Source organism: Meriones unguiculatus, chromosome 14 (assembly GCF_030254825.1).
Source record: "Meriones unguiculatus strain TT.TT164.6M chromosome 14, Bangor_MerUng_6.1, whole genome shotgun sequence".
Lineage (NCBI taxonomy): Eukaryota > Metazoa > Chordata > Mammalia > Rodentia > Muridae > Meriones > Meriones unguiculatus.
This window is the reverse complement of record NC_083361.1, coordinates 67,307,714-67,323,078: the sequence shown is the minus strand read 5'-3', so window position 1 is coordinate 67,323,078 and position 15,365 is coordinate 67,307,714. Positions and strand designations below refer to the sequence as shown.

The 15,365-nt window shown below is 49.7% G+C and overlaps 1 protein-coding gene across 3 annotated transcripts in view; it reads right to left on the bottom strand.

Moving 5' to 3' along the window:
- Positions 1–15,365, bottom strand: part of Acan (aggrecan) — a 59,515-nt gene that overhangs the window by 9,203 nt on the left and 34,947 nt on the right. For all 3 annotated transcript variants that reach the window (XM_021643743.2, XM_060367394.1, XM_060367395.1), the window contains 6 exons: positions 14,825–15,229; positions 13,629–13,803; positions 13,059–13,186; positions 11,530–11,823; positions 8,824–9,039; positions 4,683–8,099 (listed from right to left, as the gene is read on the bottom strand). In XM_021643743.2, the coding sequence (XP_021499418.1) occupies positions 4,683–8,099; positions 8,824–9,039; positions 11,530–11,823; positions 13,059–13,186; positions 13,629–13,803; positions 14,825–15,229 (4,635 nt within the window). The remainder of the gene's footprint in view (positions 1–4,682; positions 8,100–8,823; positions 9,040–11,529; positions 11,824–13,058; positions 13,187–13,628; positions 13,804–14,824; positions 15,230–15,365) is intronic.

The window sequence follows — 15,365 nt, the reverse complement described above, 5'->3', positions numbered from 1 at the left end:
TCTTGCAAGAGCCATTCTGGACCTGACTGCTTAGCTCTTTCTGTGTCAGGCATTTGGGACATCTGTTGGTTATTGGGATTAAAGGAAGAGGTAGTTGGGACAGCGTTTGTCAACCTGTGGGTCACAACCCTTTTGGAGGAGGGATTGAACGACCCTTTCATGAGGGTTGCATATCAGATATCCGGGTATCAGACATTTACATTATGATTCACAACAGTAGCAACATTAAAGTCATGAAGTAGCAATAAAAGTGATTTTATGGTTGGAGGTCACTACAACATGAGAAACTATATTAAAGGGTCTCAGCATTATGAAGGCTGAGAACCACTGTTCTGGGGGGTTCTGGACAAGGTGGTAGCAGGTGTGGGGATAATGGCAGCCTTCCTGGAAGAAGACAGGAAGTAAAGGGACCAATGTCTGGTAAGACTGGATGCTGTGGACTCCTTTTCCCATTATGATTCTCACAGTGCAGTGGTATGGACACTACTATGCCAGTGGCAGGCAGGGAAACAAGCAAAGTGGCTTGCCCACATTGGCAAGTCTGGGAGACAGTTGGGAAGAGATGGAGGAGAGGCAGGAAATGCATTAGGAAGCTGATTCTCTGTCCCAGACGGGAGGGAGACCTGGCTCCTGGACTGCCAGCATCTTGTTACCATTTATGCTTTCTTCCCCAAGAACTTAACGCATAGTCACTGAATAGAGAGTGTGTGTGGGGTTCTGTGTGCTTCTTTAGCAAGGCCTTCCAGCAAGGTCTCTAATTTGGGAGAGACAATAACCGTGGGCCTCCTAGTAAAGTCTGAAGGAGACAGACTTTCAAATAGCCACTTTGGCACCTAACTCAGACACTTCAGGCCTCCACTCAAGTAGTTCTTATCCAGATTTGGCCTACATCAGAGTCTGACCTCCAAGTGAACAAGAAGTTTTTATAGAGTGACAGCTGGTGGTTCACCTCAAGGGATAGCTACATGGCTTATCCCTCAACAAAAAACAAACAAACAAACGAAGCCCTACAATCCCTACAGCCCTCAAGTTACTCCCTGCATAGCTTGGACAGCTGCAATGGGAGATTTTTTTAAGCACAGGAGAAAAAAATAATCTGACCCTAATGAATCCTCTTTGACTCTGATTTCTTGTTGGGCGTCTCACACAGAAGGACAAAAATTCTAAGAGTATATTTACCAATCCCAATTTGCATTTTAAAAGAACGATCTTTGCATTAAAAGCAGGCCATGTTGTTTGTGCCTTCCAAGTCTTTTACATTTTAAAAGCTGATTTTGAATGTTTCTTCGATATGCTGCTTTTTCAACTCAGTTAGTTGCTAGCTGAAATAGTTAATAACTGCTTACCATGGACTTTTTGGCAAAATGAATTCAAGGAGGTATACATTATTATACCTATTATTATATTATATACTCTAATATTATATCTATTTGTTGGATGTAGTGGTTCACACCTGTGATTTTAACACTCAAGGGGCTGAGGTAAGGAGGGCTGCCATGAGCTCTAGGCCAGCGAGAGATGCATCGTGAAAATGGATGTAAAATCTGGTTAGAGAAGTACTTTTCAACCGTGGCTACACTTTATAACCATTGGAGTGGTTAATTTTTTCAAAGGATTTTTGAAAAGACACCAGTGGTGGAATTTCTCTCCACCCCAGCCTCAGAATGGCCCGGGGTGGAGCTCAGTCTGGGTCCATCTTAGGAGCTCTCCAGCAGCATGGAGATAGAGGCCCCAGTAAGAAGCCTGCTTTGTGTGGGTGTTTGGGTGCCGTCAGTGACAGCAGAAGAGGCTGCTGGCTTTTAGTATATCTAATTAATTAACATGTGTGGATTGGGGGCAGGTGCTTGCTATGGCATGAGTGTGGAGGTCAGAGGACAAACCCGTGGGACTTGGCTATTTCCTTTCCCCGTGTGGGTCCTGGGGCTTGAACTCATGTGACCAGGTTTGGCAGCAAACCTGCTGAGCCATCTGCACTGAGGCAGCTAATTTTTAATTGAACCAGATTAAGAACCTGAGCATTCATGAAGCCAGTGTAGCAGTAGTAGTAATATTATTAATAATAACATTATTATTATTTGAGTCTAATTATGTGAGTCTAGTATTATTATTATTATTTGAGTCTACTCTTGGGTCTAATTTATTCTAGACTGGCTTCAAGGTACTGTGTAGCCCAGGATGACCTTGAACTTCTGATCCTCTTGCCTCAGTCTCCTAAGTACTGCGATTATAGGTGTGCTTTGCCACACACAGTTTTAGATATTTATTCTGATGCCAAAAGCACTGATTACTAGCTGGGCGTGGTGGTGCCCGCCTGTGATCCCAGCACTTGGGGGATCTCTGTGAGTTCGAGCCCAGCCTGGTCTACAAAGTGAGTCCAGGACAGCCAGGGCTACACAGAGAAACCCTGTCTCAAAAAACCGCCACCACCAAAACAAACAAAAACACAAAAACTTACTGATTACTAATTTATCAAGAACTTGTTTATATACAGAATACTGACTAAGCAAGGTGCCAGTTAGTACCTAATGCTTTCTTTTAGGACTAAATCCAGTTCCTCTCCTTGGGAGAGAATCCCCTGGATATTCAAATATCAGTGTGTGATGTAAAGGCTTCGGAGGCGCCACACCTGGCTGGCAGATAAATCTAGTTAGTTGGGATTCCCCTAGGATCCGTTTCTCCATTTCGGAGTGTGTCCCATGAATAAAGCTCCTTCATGAGAGTCACCGCCTCAGTAGAGAGAGGCTGGGGGACAAGGACATCGGGGTAAGTATAGACACCTGACCCAAGAGTGTGAGCCCGAAGGTCCTAAGAAGCACTGATGTTGAAGAGGTAGGATGAGTCCATAGGGTGGCAGGTGGGTTCTGAGCATCATTTCAGGGAGCCACCTCCAATCAGAGGACCCCACTCTCCCCACCCACCCACCAGTTCTTTAGCCCATGGCAAATGACAAGCAGAGCCTCTAGGGTGGTGGGGGTCTCTGGGAAATATGTCACTGGTCACAGCTGTGAATTCACAAGTTGGGTGGCAAGAAAAGAACCTTGGTCCCACCCAAACCTTGAGGGCTACAAGGGCTTTTCTGTGGAGTTGGCTCTTGTGATGAGAGACAGGCCCCACCAGGAACCCTAGGCCGAGGCTAGGGAGTATCTGCTCTACTGATATTCACCCAGGTTCAACAATTCTTTCAAGTCTCAAGGTTTGCTTACGTGTTTGGTGGGTGAGCCTGTGTGTGTATGTGTGTGCTATTTGCATGTGTTCATGTGCCTGAGTGCACACGTGTGCATGCAAGTGCTCATGCATCAGCAGAGGCTGATGGCGAGTGCCTTGCGCTGTTGTTCCCCAACTTACTTTTTAAGGCAGCATCTCTCATTGACACTGGAACTCACCAATTTGGATAGATTCACTGAGTAGCTGGCCAGTGAGATCTAGAGATCCTCTTGAGATTTCTCCCTTGGCCAGGGCTGGCATTAGAGATGAGCATACCGTGCCCAACTTTTTACATGGGTGCTGGGGATGTGAACCCAAGTCCTCATGATTGTATGTCAAGTTCTTTACTGACTGAGCCATCTCCTCAGCCATAGAACTCTCATTTTACCTTTAGAACCTAGAAGTATTTTGAATTCTACTCATGAGACAACCAAAAGTTTAACAAAAGACCTACCTACCAAGCAAGCACATTGCTGAACTTGCCTTTTTTTCCTCCCAATCTTCTTTTCAATTAGACGCTCTGGAAACATGAATCCCGCTTAAGCTATGTCTTTCTGTTTCTGTCACTCTCTGTTTCTTCCCAGCTGAGCTTGGTCTGCTTCTGTGCACGCCCCCCTCTGGAGACCGCAGCAGTCAGTCTATCTAGCAGGTGTCTGCACTCTCATAGCTAGTGAGGTTTCCCTATGTCAACAGTGTTTGCCAGCATGGCCAGGTAAGTCCCTGGGCCTCAGGGATCCTCTGTACAGAACCCAGGGGATGAGTGTCAAGCACCCAGCTGCCTAGAGACCACAATAATCTCCTCTGAGCTCTCCTAGCTGGGTGATGAGCTCCTCCAAGTCCTTGAGAATGGCTTTGAGTCATTTCTCTCCTGGGAGTTCTGCCTTGCTCTTCACTCAGCCCCCAATATGTGGGGTGCTTTTCCTCCAACTGTGAAGACTGTCCCAATACAGTGGGAGAGTCAAGGGGCTCCTAAGTCTAAAGCTACTTGGTGGCTGGGAGTAGGGAGAGGTGAGGCACTGCAACAGCCCAGGAAAGTCCTCATGGACTGGGATGGGTTGGGGACACAGAGTCTAAAGTCAGGACAGAGCCAAACTGAGACTTCATAGTTCTGAAACTGTGAAGGTTTTAGCCCTACACAAAATAAATATTTGGACATTAATGCCGCTGGCAGAGGTGCTCTGTCATCTCACACTCACTCAGGGACAGGCATGCAAACATAATCTCCCTGTGCTAAGCACAGAGGGTGGAGCCCAGGCTCATGTGATCTAACACCAATGGACGTGAGCCACTTATTTTTACACCTTCATGCTGTGAGCATGGCATGATGCTCACTGCTTGCTTTGTTCACGTCTACATCGGTACTCTGTATTTAGTCTCCTCTGGTATTATTCTCCATGGATGAGGCTATCATGCCTCCTTCTGGATTGCACTTGTCCACATTCTGAACACGGTCAAAGGGAAAATAACTCCAACCATACCTTCAGCAGTTGACTCTGTTTCTCCTGACCCTTCTGAAGAAGAGGGGATGGGGGCGTCTGTCAGGGAGATGGTTGTTTCTGCTGTTTGGGTCTCCTCTCCTGAGTATGGGGGATTGGGGGATTCGATTTCTTGATGTGTCTCTGTAGGGCGCTGGGTAGGTTGGGCCTCTGGGATGGTGGTGCTGATGACAACATTCAAGTCTGAAGTGTGATCAGACCATTCTCCACTGATTTCAGTCCTGTCTCCAGAAGCCATGGGAGTGGAAGAAGGCACACCTGAAGTGTCTGTGTCTATGCTGGAGGTAGTGATAGAATCTCCACTCACTTCCAGAGCAGCAGATCCCTCCCTGGTGCCTTCCTGAAAGGTCCATGGGGTGCTGTTCACCTCTGTGCCTGAGGCTGTCACCTCTAGATCTGCTTCATGGAAGGCAGAGGTGGTTCCATGAAGATCTGGGAATCCAGACAGTTTACTGCTGGCCTCAGGGGTAGCAGACACTCCCAGTCCAGCCTCAGGGTAAGCAGATGTCTCACTGCTGGCTTCTGGGACCGAAGCTTCTATCCCAGACCCTGAGAAGTTTGTCACGGTTCCACCAAGGTCCCCAGATGTTGAGGCTTCCCCACTGGCCCCGAAGAGCTCTGGAGTATATGTCATAGAAGGCCCTTGGCCAACTTCCTGGGAAACGGTTGGTTCAGTCACACCCTCCACTAACTCTAAAGTGATTAAAGTGACTTCTGGAAGCCCCGAGCTTTCTCCGCTGCCAGTCGTGGATGCTCCACTTGTATCAGTGGTGCTAGAAAAGTCTCCACTAAAATATGGAGAGCTTGGTGGCTCTGTGCTGGGGTCCATCAGCCCAGACTGCTCTGTGCTTAGGTCCAAAGACCCGGAAAGGTCCCCAGACATGTCTGGTGTTCCAGAATGGGCGCCACTGAATTCCAAGATGCCGGAAGGCCCTTCCCCAGCCTCTTGAGCAGTTGGAGCCTGGGTTATAGATTCCACCAAAGTTCTGTCTACAAGAGACACAGTAGGGAAACCTGAGACAAGTCCACTGCCATCAAATGCTCCTGAGGAGAAGCTGCTCCCAGCCTCCACTCCAGAGAATTCTCCGCTGACCTCAGTTGTTCCGCTTGGGAGGCCACTGAATTCCGGAGCCGGGGATGTGAATCCACTGGAATCGATTGCTCCGGAAGATTGTCCACTGACATCCACCGTTCCAGATGTGCCAGAAAGATCTGTCTCCCCGGAAGGGAGGCCACTGAGTTCCACAGATCCTAAGCCCTCTTCTTCTTTAAATGTGGTAGGGGTCACTTCAACAAAACTGGTGTCCACAAATGTAATGCCAGAAGAGTCTCCGCTGCCACTTATGGCGCCAGAAGCCAGGTCAGGGATTCCTGGTGTTGTTCCACTGAACACCGGTAACCCTGAGGGCTGCCCACTGAGGTCAGGAACCCCGGAGCTTTCTCCACTCACAGAAGTTATGCCAGAAGGCTGGCCACTGCCAAAGAGAATGCCAGACCCTTCTCCACTGACATCTGGCTGTCCAGAGGGCAGTCCACTCAGCTCAGTCACTTCAGATACCCCACTGATTTCAGGGATCCCTGATGTTCCCCCACTGGTGTCAGGTGACGCAAATGGCTGTCCACTGACATCAAAAAGTCCAGATGTTTCCCCACTGACCTCAGGAGATCCAGATGCTTGGCCACTGAGTCCAGTTCCTGAAGGGAGGCCACTGATGTCCCCACTACTCTCCAACTCACTGAGGGGCACCCCTGATACTTCTCCTGCACCACTGATGCCAACGGTGCCCCTTCCTTCCAGTTCACTGGCAGTGGTGGCTGTGATCACTTCCACTAAGGTACTGTCCACCAGGGAGACAGTTGGTAACCCAGACGGAAGTCCACTAAAGTCAGGCAGGCCAGAGGATGAGCCACTTCCAACATCTACTCCAGAATACTCACCACTAAATCCAGAGGGAAGGCCACTGGCTTCTGGAGTTTCTAGAGTTCCAGAAGGTAGTGTGCCAAAGTCCGGGGCCCCAGAGGCGGATCCTACCAAGTCTTCTTTTCCAGAAGGCAACCCACTAAAGTCCTCAGCTCCAGAAGCCGAAGTCTCTGGGCTTTCTTTTCCAGAAGAAAGTCCACTGAGGTCATCGCCTACCCCAGAAACAGAGATCTCTGTATCCCCACTTCCAGAAGGAAACCCAGTAACATCTGCTCCGGAAGCAGACGTATCCAGACCCTCTCTGATGGAAACACCAAGATCTTCCACTCCAGAGGCAGAAGTTTCTAGACCGTCTCCTCCAGAAGGCTGGCCACTCACACCATCCACCCCAGAAGCAGAGGTTTCCACACCATCTTCTCCAGAAGGAATCCCACTGGCATACCCTCCAGAGGCAGAAGTTTCTGGAACTTCTGCCTCAGTAGGGAACACATTCACGTCCTCTGTTCCAGAGGCAGAAGTCTCTAGACCTCCTCCGACAGAAGGAAGTCCACTGACATCCTCTACTCCAGAGGCAGAAGTTTCTAGACTTTCTCTTCCAGTAGGAAGCACACCGATGTCCCCTATTCCAGAGGCAGAAGTCTCTCCTCCTTCAGTAGGAAGCTGGGTGACAGCTTCTGCACCCGAAGCAGATGTTTCTAGAGTTTCTCCCCCTGAGGGAAGTCCGCTCAGGTCTCCCACTCCAGAAGCAGATGTTTCTAGACTTTCTCCTCCAGTAGGAAGTACACTGATGTCCTCTATTCTAGAGGTAGACGTTTCTGGACCTTCTTCTCCAGAAGGAAGCCCGCTGAGGTCCTCTACTCCAGAGGTAGAGGTCTCTAGACCTTCTCTTTCAGTAGGAATCCCACTGGTACTATCTACTCCAGAGGTAGACGTTTCTGGACCTTCTTCTCCAGAAGGAAGCCCGCTGATATCTTCTGACCCAGAAGCAGAAGTGTCTATAACTGCCCCACCGGAAGGCAGCCCGCTCAAGTCTCCTGTTCCAGAAGCAGAGCCTTCTCGGCCCTCACCTCCAGAGGGCAGCCTGTCAACGGTGGGAGTGCGGGACGACTGGACTTCTTCTTCATCCCCTGAGGCCAGTCCACTTTCCACAGGCAGGCCTGAGCTCACAGTGGGGCTGAGGCCACTGGAGTCAAGGTCGCCCGAGGGAAGTCCACTTTCACTGCCCCCCGATGGCTGCCCACTGGAGTCAAGTCGTCCTGAAGCTTCTCCGCTGCCTGTGAAGTCGCCACTGAGGTCAGGTGCCCCCGATACCTCCCCGGAGCCTGGCAGCTCTGTCCCGCTTGGTGCTGCAAGTGAAGGAGTATATGGCCCCTCTGAGGTGGAAGGTACTTCCGAGGCAGAGGGCTCTTCAGTGGCTGAGGGGCTTTCGGTATATTTCTCTGCTGCTGGGATGGTGGTAAGCCATGTGGTAAGGATCCCTGGAGAAAAGAAGGGAGCCAAGGTGAAGTATGAACGGGGAACTCTGCTCCATTTCAAAGACGTACATGGATCTGAACTTCCTCCCTTTCACCGAAAACATCTTTCAAAAGTTCGAGCACATGTCAGATGATTGCTAAGGGACATGCTTCAGTGTTATGGCAAAGGAGGTAGAAAGGAGAGAGAGGAATGAAGGAAACAGACAGAAAAAGAGAGGAAGAATGGGAAGATAAAGGAAGGGCAAGAGGATGAATAAAAGGACAGTGGATTAGGACCCTCCCTCTACACCCTCAGGCCCACAGGCTATATGAACTGTGCTTTGTGGGACCCTAAGGGGCACCCTCTATACTACCCCCTGGAAGTGGGGTACACCCCTGAAAAACCAGCTTCCCCTTCAAGTGTTCTTAAGAAGCAATGTAGCCCTCTGTATTTTCAAGATAGAGAAGAAAACCCACATTGCAATATTAATTGGCACAGACAATATTGAGAAGACTCAATATCTGTGATTTAAAATGTATATCAGAAGAGAAGTACTTGAGGGACTCATGCCACTTGATGGAGACTGAGGCAGGAGGATTACAAGTTCAAGACCTGCTTGGGCTATCCAGTGAGTTCAAGCCCCCCCCTCCCCAACTCCCATCCTCATCCGGGCATTCCATAACAGGCAAGTGTGTGTGTTTAGTGCACATGCCCTCAGGGCGTGCCCCAGGGCCCAGCTATGCCCACCTGGCAGTGGGGATGTGCCCACTGGGGTGTAGGCTGGCTCCCATTCAGTTTGTGTTTCTGCTTCAGTGATGAAATCTGGCACCGATGTTGCCTCGGGCTCCAAGGGGACAGCATCCACGCCAGGCCCCACCCGAGTGACGATCCAGTCCTCTACGTCAGTGGGTGATGTGGGTGTGCCGCCTTCTTCTTTTCCTGGAGAGGGCACCACTGACACACCTGAAGAAGTGTGGGAGGTGAGGTCCTGCCCTCAACCCATTCCCGCCCCGCCCTTCAGGAGTAGAGGAGCAAAGGGAACCCTGGGTTACACCTGGCCAGTTCAAGAACCTTGCTGACCCACCCCACGCTCTAAGTCAGAGAGGCAGCTGTTTGCTATTTGTATCTGCTGTCTAATGTCACCCTGTACCCTGCATCCCCAGCAGCTTAGGACAGAGTGGTCTGGGGTGTTCTCTCCCCACAATCTGTTCTATATATGCTGGACCTAAAACCTTTGTGCTTATAAACATGTTTTACCTTACAAAATGAAAGATTCCATCTAACAAGTGGTGACTTGCCCGAGGTCAACAGCTTAGAAGCAGCAGAGTGAATCTCTGAGTTCAAGATCTAACATGATACTGCCCACCATGAAGGCAGAGCTAGGCTCTGAGTGTGCCAGTTCCCTAAACAGGAAGCTCATCTTTAAATTCCACACACAGCTATCATGGCATTTGCAGTGGGCAGGGTGAGGGTAGGGTGAGAACAGGATTCATAGACTAGGGGTAACTTCTGAGTTGGGGGAAGCCAGCAACCTGGAGCAGGTCAGGAAGGAATCAGAACTCTATAGGGTGATAAGAGGTTTGAAGCCTGGCATGGTGGCACATTCCTTTAATCTCAGCACTTGGGACTGAGTGGCACAAAGCTCTCCATGAGTTAGAGGCCAGCCTGGTCTACATAGCTAGTTCTGGGATAGCCAGGGCTACATAATGAGACCCTCTCTTAAAACAAAGAGACAAACGGAAAAGAGATTTGAGTCCACTGAAGGTCTGGGGTGGGTGATGGAAGTTATGGTTGGAAATTTACTAGAAGACATATTGGCTTGACCTCTCTTGCTGGGACAAGTACCTCAACAACTCCCCCAGGCGGGGATTAGCCCTCTTAAATGAACTATGGGGTTTAAATAAATGAATGAATGAATAAATAAATAAATAAATAGGGGAGAAAGATTGTTCCTATTCAACACAAGCTGCCCTCAAACTTGTGGCAATTATGGAGATTTTAAAAGATGTTTTGCTTCATTTTGGCCCTTTTTTTTTTTTTTTTTTTTTTGTCTTATGGGCCTTTTGCTTCTTTGTTTTGATTTTTATTTCAGCAGAGTTTTTTTTTTTGTTTATTTTTTATTTTTATTTTATGTGCATTGGTGTTTTGCCTGCATGTGTGTCTGTGTGAGGTTGTTGGATCCCCTGGAACTAGAGTTTCAGGCAGTTGTGAGTTGTCATGTGGATTCTGGGTATTGAACCCTGGTCCTCTGGAAGGACAGCCAGTGCTCTTAACCACAGAGCCATCTCTCCAGCCCCATTGTTTGTTTGTTTCTCTTTTTTTTTTTTTAAGAGAGAGAACAAACATAAAGTCAGGTGGGAAGGGATGTGGGGAGGATCTGGGAGGAGAAAAACATGATCAAAATATATTTCTAATAAAAAGGCAGGTGACCAGAAAGAAGAGACTGCAAAATGAAATATAATGCTGTGTATGTTAATTTAAATTTTAAATAAAAATTAACATGTTAAAATTAGACACATAAAAAAAAAAAGCCAAGGCTCCCCGCCACTAGGAATGGTGTCACACGCCTGTAATCAAAACAGTAAGAAGTGGGGCTGGAAGGACCAGGAGTTCAAAGCCAGCCTTGGCAATAGGAGAGACCTTTTCTCAAAATACAAAAAAAAAAAAAGTAAATCAAGTTGAACCGTGTCCCTAGAAGTCTGGGAAACTTGGAGGCAATCAGTCCCCCCCCCCCTTTAGTTAAAAGCAATCTCAGGGGGCTGTTGAGATGGCTCAGTGGTTAAAACGGTATACTTCTCTTGCAGAGGGCCGGAGTTTGGATCTCAGCACCCACGGCAGCAGCTCACAACTGCCTGAACACCACCTCTCGGGGTATGTGATGCCTCAGGCTTCCAAGGGCACCTGCACTCACATGTCCCCACCTGCCCCCCCATACACGTAGTTAAACATTATAAAAATAAATCTTAAAAAAATTAAAAGAATTCTGTACTGACAAGCAGTTGTCAGGACCCCGAGCTTTGCCAGGTTATGCCGAAACCATGGCCCACGGTAGTCCACAGTCTCCATTCTGTCCGGTGTATCATCACCCTCTGTGGATGCTGTGAGAATCCAACCAGTCAGGGTCCAGCGTGTCGCCCTCAGCTGTCTAGCTGGTAAGGACAGCTGGGACTAAAGTGGTGATGTCTGCACAAGGTGGGTCAGTGAGGTGTGTAGGTGGCCACACTGGACACAGGACACCAGAACTATTTGATTAAAACCATTACAAAAACAGTTACAAGTGAAAGAGAACCTGACAAGAATATATAACGTCCATAATGTAAACCGATGTCGAGTGCTTCACATACACTGCTTTAGTTGATATTTCATTTAAGGTAGGAATCGTTTGTCACTATTCATAGAGGAAGCCATAAGGAAGTTCCCCCCACCCCGGGCACGTGGGGGTGACTGCAGTACCTCGGAAGCAGAAGGCATGGTGCCTGGACAACGGGTCTGGGAGGCCGGTCTGGTTGGGGTAGAGGTAGACAGTTCTCACGCCCGGTTTGTCTCCACCACAGGCAGGCCGAGGGGTGACGATGGGATAGCGGAGGCTGCCGTCCGCCAGCCAGCCGGCATAGCACTTGTCCAGGCCACGGCTCCAGGCGGCGTAGAGCTGGCCAGTGGAGGCCAGGGTGGCATTCTGAGCTTCACAGAAGGCCTGCGCTTCTTGGAAGGTGAACTGCTCGAGGCGTGTGGCGAAGAATACCTCCCCTGGGGACAGAGGCGATGGCGGTTTGATGTTTCACTTGAGTCGCCGGAACAGTCCTGTTCCCCCTGCTCTGGGGGCAGAGCTCCTGGCACCTCTATTCTGCTCACCAGGGCTGTTCACCCACCTATGTGGCACACAACCCCATAGGTCCCAGCCCCACTCATCCACCCCCCACTTCCTCCCGCACACCCTTTAGATCTCTTGGGATCCTGGGCAATAGAGACCAGCTGCTCCACTTTGTACTAAGTGGGAATTTCCTGGGACTTGGGACATCCCTTGCTAAAAAAAAAAAAAAAAAAAATAAGACAGTGTCATGGTTGAGCTGGGTTGAGCCAGTTGGTCTGTGAGGAACTGGCTTCTACCCATCCCACCCCGGCCCCTTTGTTTAGGTTCTCCAGTCCCACCTCTGCTCCTTTCCCCTGACTCACAGAGGTGGTTCAGCTGGCTGCCCCTCCCCCCACCAAGCGCTGTTATCTCCCTGCTCCCTCATGGAACTCTGTGACTGCTGTGGACCTGATTCACATTCCTTTGGGGGTTCAGCACCCACATTTCATTCAGGACCCTATCTGGGGTTAGGGAGATGGAAGCTCACATCTATCTACTCAGTGTTGGTTTGTCCCGGGCGCTTTTATGCCTCTTGGTTAACGCTCAGGAAAACCTCTAATGTGGGTATAAAGCAGGTGTGTTTTACAGGCGTGTGGGGGTGTGTTGGGGGGGGGGTGGGTGGAGACCAGGGCTTCCGGAGGTTGAATGATTGGCCACTCTGAAACTTTTCCGGAACACTGGCATTTTTCAAATTGGGCTCAGCGGAAAGGCAATTTGGTGACGTTCATGGAAATTAAGAGGATAGAAACAAAACAGGTCTGTGGCTTGGGCAATGCTAAGTTGCAGAGTTACAGAGATTTTAGACCGCAGCACGTCTCAGAGCCTTTGATTTGTTCTCGGACACTGGAAGGGCGTGCCTAACAGTTATTTATGATAAACTGATCAGTTTAGCCACCGAGCTCATGGCTTCCCCAAGGACCAACGTCATACCACGATAGGAGGGCGGATCATATGAGCCTTTGGCGGGGAGAAGGTTCTTGAATGGAAAGAGGTAAGGGGTAGGCCTGTTTTCTGTCTGGAAAACTGTGTGGGAGCAGGTCAAGGTGGATGGTGGCAATTCTACCCTTCCCTTTTGAGACTCTTTTTGTGTCCCTGCTGGTCTGGGGATAAGAATGTGATGATGAGTCTGTACCCTCTAGCTTGTCCACATAGCAGTAGACATCATAGGTTTCCGATGACGGGCGCACGCCGTACGTCCTGACCCCGGGGCTGCTGTTCTTGTCACCCACACATGGCATCCGTGGGCTCACAATGGGGTATCTGTGAAAGAGAACGGGAGTGGGGGTGAGGGCCCATTTTGCGGGTAGAAAAGGCATATCTTGGGTCATCTGCTATGAGTCAAAGCAAGGTGATGTGGCTATGTAGCAAGTCTCTTGAGCGTTTGGTGGTCTTCAGAAGAGAGCCCCTTACACAAGAGTGTACTCTGCCAAACCTCCATGGATGGAAGTGCTTGAAGTCAGTCTCCAGGGGCTTTCTCTGTTTGTCTCTTGGAGGGAAATTACTAAGGTCTTGGCATAGCAAAGTTCCTGCCACCATCTTTCAGAATTTGCTTTGGTTTAGAGGTGTGTGCGAAATTTAGGCAATTACGAAATCACTAGTGCGTTCATTTAGTCCACAGAGGGCTGGGTGCCCACCGTTCTGGCTGTTGTGTTAGGCTGGGGGCTTCTTGGTTGGGGCTGAGAACGGTAGGCTTGTCCTTTACCTGACGGTCTGGTCCTGCAGCCAGCCAGCGTCACACTGCTCATAGCCTGCCTCATAGGCAGCCTGGAGCTGCTCAGGTGAGGCGATGACCGCCCCGGTGTGCATGCAGGCCTGCTGTGCCTCCTCAAACGTCAGAGAGTATCTGGTGGAGCCTGGGCGATAGTGGAATACAGCTCCTGGGTGGAGAGGAGAGGGGAGAAAGAAACAGAGTCAAGATTGGTGCTCTTGGGAGTCTGTCCAAAGCTTAGCTCCTCCACTTAGACTTAAGAGATAGATTTGGGCAATTCTACCTGAAGTCCTGTTTGGTGATTACATGAGTGTCATGGCAGATGACAGCATCTATCTGTCCATCCTGGGGGGGAGGGGACGGGATACTATCAAGACCTACCCCAGAATGTCCTTCCCGTTTGAAGATTTGCATTCTGGGATTAGCTGGGCTCTGTGTTAAGTGGACATCCCTGACTCTCCTGACATTGCTCGAGTGTAGGGAACACCACCTACCTAGCCCAAAGGCTGCAAATGTTTTCCACAGAGAACCAGATAACTACATCAGGCTTTTATTCTTTTTCTCCTTCTTTTCCTTCTTCTTGAGATAAAGTCTTCCTATATAAACCAGACTGACCTTGAACTCACAACTCTCCTGCCTCAACCTCTCGTGCTGGGCTGGGATTGCAGATATCTGCCATCACACCTGGTTTCTAGAACAGGCTTTGTGGGACACGTGATTTCATTCAAGTGTTCAACTCAGCCACAACTACCCTAAATTAGCCGTGGAAAAAGCCTTAAACAAGTGGCCGTGGCTTTGACCCTATCAAACTTCATTTGTGGCCGCCGAAATTTGAAACTTACATGGTTTTCATGTACCACAAAACATCTTTCTCCTTTTAACTCCTCCCCCTTCCTCAATTACTTAGAAATATGGAGGCCTTTTTAGTTCACAGGCTACCTTAGCACAGCTGCACTCAGTCTGCTCACTAAACGTTGTTGATTTTTTTTTTTTATCCTGGTGGGAGGACAAGGCCAGGCAAGGCCATGGGGTCACCCAGAGCAATGGGTTTTCAAGTGGGTCTGTTTTGTTTTGAACCACGTGGTACTTTCATTTCCTTGATGTGTACCCTGTTTCCCACAGGTGACTTCATTTGGAGCTAATGGTTTGTGGACCTAACTGCCCTGCCTGCTCCCCAGGAGTGTACTTACCCCCTGGCAGGCGGGGCTGACCAGGGACTTCAGCTGCCCCGGGGGAGATGGTCACTTGCACCACCAGGTCCTCACTGGTGAAGGCTGTGGCAGAGCCCAGCCCAGGTGTGGTGTCCCCAGGAAAGCTCCAGGGCCTGGTGGCTTCTTCAGTTCTCTCCTCAGCCCCAGGGAAGGCCGTGGCCCCCACTTCAGGGACAAGTGTGAGGGCCTCCTCGGGCTCTGAGATAGTGGGAGTCAGGTCGAAGATGGGCTTTGCAGTGAGGATCACATTGCCCCGTGCTTCTCCCTCTGTGATATTTCGGGGCAGGGGCAGCTCCAGGTCTGGCCAGGTCACCGTCTGGATGGTGATGTCGTCTTCACCACCAACCCCGAAGAAGTTTTCTGGGATGTCTACAAAGTCTTCACCTGGAACAGGAGGTGAAGACAAGCTTTAGCGCTCAGCCTTGGGGTAGTTTGAGGAGATGAGAGCTGAGTGTGCCCCACTTTCTCCTACTTGGCTGGAGGACCTGGCCCTGCCCACCACAAGGGCCTCAGGTATCTG